Genomic DNA, 6,549 nt, shown 5'->3' with positions numbered 1-6,549 from the left:
ATGCAAATGGACTCGAGAGTGTGTGGTAGCCAACGAGATATTACCACGCTCTATATATACACGGAGGCCTGTGACGTCACGTGAAGAGGAGGTGGAGAGTGTGGTCTCTACTGTGTCACTTTTTGTTTGTTTCCTTCTGTTTTCACTTTTAGGATAAAGGAAAATGAAAAGATGAAAAGCCAAAAGAAAATATCCTGGAGGACAGCTTACCCAGATCCGTAGTAATAGAGCCTCCGAATGTGTATGGATGTGAAAAAATTGATACTAACAAGGAGGATATTGGTAGCAACCTTACAATAAGAAAAATGAATGTGGCAGTGTTCAGTGAACCTTTGTTCAAAAAGAGATGAGAGTTCGAGTTTCCAAGAGTGGTCGTTTGTGTCTGGAGCAGAAAGAGAGTCAAGAAAAGAAGAAATGGCCCTGAGGAGATGTGTCAGTGCGTAACTGGATGGAAATGACATCTGGAATTATGTAGGCAAACATGGGAAAAGGTCGTGCGATATAATATCCATTTAGAAGATAAGAATGCAACGATATCAGACCGTGACAAAAGCTTTTCACAGTGTCCTGCACGAGAGACTGAAATCACTTGGTATGAAAAGAGAAGTAGCTTCATAAGCTGCATTGAAAACTAGTTGAAATTTTGTAGACTGTGAGTTGTTCTCAACGGTAAAACCTCTAGATTTAAATATGTTACCGGTGGAGTTTCCCAGGGTTCCGTTGTAGGTCTGCTGTGTTCACAGTATATATCAGTGATATCAGCTGTGGACTTCAATCTACAGCCTCCAAATTCACTGACGATACTAAGTTTTTCGTAATTGGTACCGCTATCTTTTGGCTCACTAGCAATGCCCCTTTCATACACAAGTATTCTTTCATTTTCATAAGGACTTTTCTTCATCTCTCACAAAAACCGATCTCGCCAACGCAGATGGTCTGACCTCTATGATCCACATCCATATTCTTTTTACCGGACGAAGAAAGATAAACAGCCGCAGAGACCAGATTAATGAAAAAATAACCTCCAAGATATCTTTGTCAACATCATAACGACCTACGAGTCACCCGGACCTCAAAAGTCTGTCATCAATTAGTACTAGTTGGATGAACTCATAAACAACACTTGTATGTTCATTTCATTAAAAAATATGTTGTGACGATACCTAAAAATTAAATAATTAAATAAAAACATGTAGGTCATAACATACCCATCTCAGCTTCCTCTGCTATCATGAGGCAATATATTAATATGCCTAAGAAATTCGTAACGTACTTTATAGTCATACACCTATACCAATTGTCTTGATTTAGATATGCATGGAAACCATGCAGATTAGATAAATCAAATTAGGATAATTATCCTCGTTCTCAACATCTTGGATAGGGATGATGCAGGCACCCAAATCCTTATTTGAAGTGTAAAAGGATATATATATAACTCAGCACACTATCAAACGACACAAGGCACTTGCCCTATTGAGAAATCCCTTCCACGACAAGCAAGAACTACGTCTAGCCCACCGTCTTTAGAAATAGGCCAACACAAAGTAGGTCTAGCCACAGATGCAAATGGACTCGCATGTAATCACCACACACAAGACAACGAATACTTCATCAAGCCTTATCCGGAAAACACAATATCTCTAGGAATGACTTACAGGCCAACTTGGTGGTTGGTATCGGTTACCTGAGAGCCATGGGTCTAAGTTGAGCCATATTTCACATGTAAGATACATGTGAAATACGGCTCAACTTAGTGTTCATAGAGACGTCCTATGATGACCTTACCCTGACGATGTTTTCTTTGGACGTCGAGAAAGTTTCTTTGGTTGTCGATACCGTTGACCGAGAACATCTAAAGAATTTGTTTGGAGATATGGCAATCTCCTCTCCCTTTGCAGGAAAGTAAAGCGGATGTTTGGCCCTCCGCATGCGGGGTAGAGTTGGTATTATACCTTGAATGTTTTCAAGTCAAAAAGGACGTGGTTGGAGCTTCATTATTTAACTTACATGAGGTACAATACTCTGACCTTAGTCCTCACTGCCAAATCCTTAATTATCCTTATTTTTACACTGGGATACACTCAGGATTCTATATGAGTCATCATCCATCCACTCGACGAACATAAATATAAACTAGACTCCAGTCATCTTCAAAGGCTCCACACCAAACATGAACACCGAATTCGACACATAACTCCCATATCTCGTTGTACATACCGTCTTCTGAGTAAGAATATTTACATATTCTACCTTTCTCTGCAAGTATGTCTCTGATTCTTTTTCTTGCTTCTGTTGGTTAATATCGACACGAGTTTCACTCCTCTCTCTGCATCGTTCACCTCTTATATACACAAATATCCCTACATTTTCATACAGATTTTACTTTTCCCACAAAAACTTATCTCTCGATACCAGGTGGTCGACCTAGATGATACGTGTGTAAATCCATTTCCGAAACGAAACCTCAAGGAATAAAACAGCTTTCTTAGTGCAGTAAAAGATATTCTTCGGTAATTTGTAAGGTACTGATAACTGACAGTCATGCATCTACTCCAGATCTCTAAAGTCACAGACAAACCAAATACATAAGGAAGATCAAAGCTCTTAAGATAACCATCCTCGCTACCAATATGGTGGATGGGGATGAGGCACCTAAATCTTTCTTAAATGCGGATAAGGGTATATAAGTAAAATTGCAATATTACATTTGTTACATGGCTTTATTTACAATAAATAGATGTTTTATCGTTAGGTCTCTTCGGTTGCGGTCATGTAATCTCCTTGGTGGTGTCCTTACTTGCTGGGAGCTCCGTAGAGAGACTGAGGAGGGGATGGAGCAGGAGCGGCGTAGAATCTTTCCTCGCTCGAGTCGGGTTCGGGGTAGCGGGCCTCACCCTCATAGCTGACCTCGGCAATGAAGCCAGAGTCTCCGTCCACGTAGTAGGTCACCTTCTGCAGGCGTCCGTCGGAGAGCTGCACGTAGTACGAGCCCTGAGTGTGCTCGTCATCTCGAGCCTCCTGGTGGCCGAAGTCGTTGGCGGTTTCTTCATCCTTGACGGCGTGGGTGAACTCGTACTTGGGAGTCTCGAAGATGTCTAGGGACTCGTGGGAGTCCTCCTGGCTTGGGGGAGAGTACGAGTAGGTGGGGAGTTTGTCAGGCCTTGCCACGGCAAGGGCCACGAGGGCGAACAAGACAGCAACCTATAACAGACAAATTACAAATATTAACGTAACATTTCGCACACTACAGTCGGAGGTTTCAGCCAACTGGAGCTTTAGAATATCTCCTATACAAGATAATACAAGATACGAAAAGACTACCTTGAGAGACATGTCGGGAGTGTGTGATACCCAGGGAAATGTTACCACGCTCTATATATACACGGAGGCCTGTGACGTCACGGGAAGGGGAGGAGGAGGAGGGGGCGTAGTCTCTCACGTTGTCGCTATTTTGTGGCTTCCCTCGTCCTTCACTTTCAGGACCAAGGAAAACCAAAAGAGCAAAATGAAAATATCCTGGAGGACAACTTACCCAAATCCTTAGTAACAGAGTATTGAATGTGTATGGATGTCAAACGAGTTATAGTAAAAAGATGATTGATAGCAGCTTTGCAACAAGAAAAATGAATGTGGCAGTGCTCAGTGACCCTTTGTTGGAAGAGTGGCCTTTTGTGTCTGGAGTAGAAATAGGGCGAGGAAAAAAATGGCCCTGATGGTGGAATTCTGTAGGCAAATATGAGAAAAGGTCGTGCGATGTAACATTCAAGCGTGAATATACTTCTATAATTTTAGAAAATAAAAGTGCAACGATATCAGACCGTGACAAAAACAATATTTTACATTCAATATATCTGGTATGGAATAAGAAGTAGCTTCATAAGCTGCATTAAAAAATAGTTGAAATTTTGTAGACTGTGACTCACTCTCAATGTAAAACCTCTAGATTTAAATATGTTACCGGTGGAGTTTCCCAGGGTAACGTTCTATGCCTGCTCTGTTCACAATATACTTATATCAGGGATATCAGCTGGGGACTTCAATCTACAACCTTCAAATTTACTAACGATACTAAGTTTTTCGCAAAAACAAATGGTATTCAAATCATCTAGGGCAGTGATTCCCAAACTAGGGGGGCACGCCCCCCTAGGGAGGCGTGAGGAGGATACAAGGGGGGCGTGAAGTCATCTGCTCAAAAATATTTAATTAGAATAATAAAATCATTCAAAGAACAAATATCTCCCATTACATACATGCAAAGTATAATTACAGTAGTCGCTCCAACCCGTTTTCTATTAAGCTAGTTCTTCTTACACGTTTTGGACACGTCACCGTTACCAACCACACTGACGCCACTGAGGGATTCGTCATAAACTCCCAATACTTCAATCCGAGAATTTCTAATCTTGTGAGGAAGAAGCAGCAGCATCCATCTCACTAAATTAGTTCATAAACTGTGCCTTAGTCTCCTGAGTCTTTCCAAATATTATATGCCATGTTTTCAAATGGCCTATTCTTAAAATTGCAAGTCAATTTTGCCAGTTTGCTAATGTTCAAACTTTTTTTTTTTGCTCCCTTTCAACCAAATGTTTCATTTTTAGTTACTTAGAAAAATGTCTCTGGGATGTACTATTATTTGTTTGAGTGGCTTTCATTATCAAAATTTAATACAAGCAGAAATATGTTTTCCTGAACAATACTAAGAAATAAATGCAAGAATCATTTCACATGAACAAAAGGGGGAGTGAGGGCGTGCGGGTCTACTGGAAGCAAAAAGGTAGCGTCAAGTAAGAAAGTTTGGGAACCACTGGTCTAGGGGATCAAGGAACTAGAGAAATTAGGTCAACGGTGTCAAAAGTAACTTATGAAATTCGACTCGAATAAGTGTAAAGTACATGAATGAAGAATATACTAAATACAACTTATAAAATAACTTATAAAATTCGACTCGAATACGTGTAAAGTACATGAATGAAGAATATACTAAATACAACTCCACTTTTTAACCAAAGTAGACAACGATAAGTAACGACCTCAAAACATCTCATTGCATTTCTGCATTAGAGAAAGTAGATGGGGCACTTGAATTGGTACCGCTATCGTTTGGATCACTGACAATGTCCCTTTCATACACAAGTATCCTTTCAATTTCATAAGGACTTTTCTTCATCTCTCACATAAACCGATCTCGCTAATGCTGATGGTCTGACCTCTATGATTCATATACATATTCCTTTTGCCGGACGAAGACAGATAAACAGCCATAGAGACCAGAATAAACAAAGAATAAGTAAGACATCTTTGTCAGCATCATAACGACGTTCGAGTCGCCCGAACCTCAAAAGTCTATCATCAATCAGAGCTAGTGGGACGAACTCATAAACAACAATTGTATGTTCATTCTATTAAGAACGTATGTTGTGACGATTCTTAAATAAAATAGTTGAATAGATACCTAAGGCTCATAACATGCCCATGTCGTCCTCCTTTGCTATCATAAGCCAGTATATCAATATGCCTAAGAAAATCGTAGCGCACTTATGACCTATAGTCATACACCTATCCCAATTGTCTGAACTTACAGTAAATATACATGGAAACCAGGCAGATTACATAGATCAGATTAGGATAATCATCCTCGTTGTCGACATCTTGGATAGGCACCCAACTCCTTATTTGAAGTGTAAAAGGATATAAAGATAACTACGCACACCATCAAACGACGCAAGGCACTTGCCCTATTGAGAAATCCCTTCCACGACAAGCAAGAACTGCACTACCACGTCTACGTTTATCCCACCGTCTTTAGAAATATGCCAACACAAAGTAGGTCTAGCTACAGCTGCAAATTGACCCATATCCAATCACCACACACAAAACACCGAATACTTCATCTAGACTTACCCGAATAACACAATAGCTCTAGGAATCACTTACGGGCCAACTTGGTGGTTGGTGTCAGTTACCTGAGAGCCATGGGTCTTTACATGTGAAATACGGCTCAACTGAGTGTTCATAGAGACGTCCTAAGATGACCTTACCCTGACGATGCCTTCTTTGGACGTCGACAAAGTTTCTTTGGTTATCGATACCGTTGACCGAGTACATCTAAACAATTGGTTGGAGATATGGCTATCTCCTCTCCCTTTGCAGGAAAGTTTGGCCCTCCGCATACGGGGTAGAGTTGGTATTATGCATTGGATGGTTTCAAGTCAAATAAGACGTGGATGGAGCTTCATTCTTTGACGTTCATGAAGGACAATACTTTGACCCTACTCCTCATTACCACCCCCTTAATTTTTCTTGTTTCTACAAGAGTCAACATCCATCCATTCGACCTACACAAATATAAACTAGACTCCAGTCAAGTTGAAAGACTTTGCCAAACATGAACACCTAATTCGACACATAACTCCCAGACCTCGCAGTATACACTGTCTTCTGAGCCACTCTCCCGACCTGTATAATCAAAAGGTCGTGTATCATCGTATGAATATAAGAACCTAACATACAGTAATACTCACTGCTAAACGCAGGAGGTCAAACGAG

The 6,549-nt window shown here is 40.6% G+C and overlaps 1 protein-coding gene across 1 annotated transcript; it reads right to left on the bottom strand.

Moving 5' to 3' along the window:
- Positions 1-2,796: 2,796 nt before the first annotated feature.
- On the bottom strand, positions 2,797-6,108 carry LOC143037109 (uncharacterized). Its single transcript, XM_076205224.1, has 3 exons — positions 5,967-6,108; positions 3,993-3,997; positions 2,797-3,204 (listed from the first exon to the last, which is right to left on the bottom strand). Exons 1-3 carry the CDS (start codon positions 6,106-6,108, stop codon positions 2,797-2,799), a joined length of 555 nt encoding a protein of 184 aa, XP_076061339.1.
- Positions 6,109-6,549: the final 441 nt, after the last annotated feature.

Source organism: Oratosquilla oratoria, chromosome 21, assembly GCF_046742065.1.
Source record: "Oratosquilla oratoria isolate Oo_2021 chromosome 21, ASM4674206v1, whole genome shotgun sequence".
NCBI classification, from domain to species: Eukaryota; Metazoa; Arthropoda; class Malacostraca; order Stomatopoda; family Squillidae; genus Oratosquilla; species Oratosquilla oratoria.
This window is presented reverse-complemented; position numbering and strand designations above follow the sequence as displayed.

Bases quoted from the DNA above. Each gene is read 5' to 3' on its own strand.
- LOC143037109 (XM_076205224.1), bottom strand. From the start codon at position 6,108: ATGTACTCGGTCAACGGTATCGATAACCAAAGAAACTTTGTCGACGTC.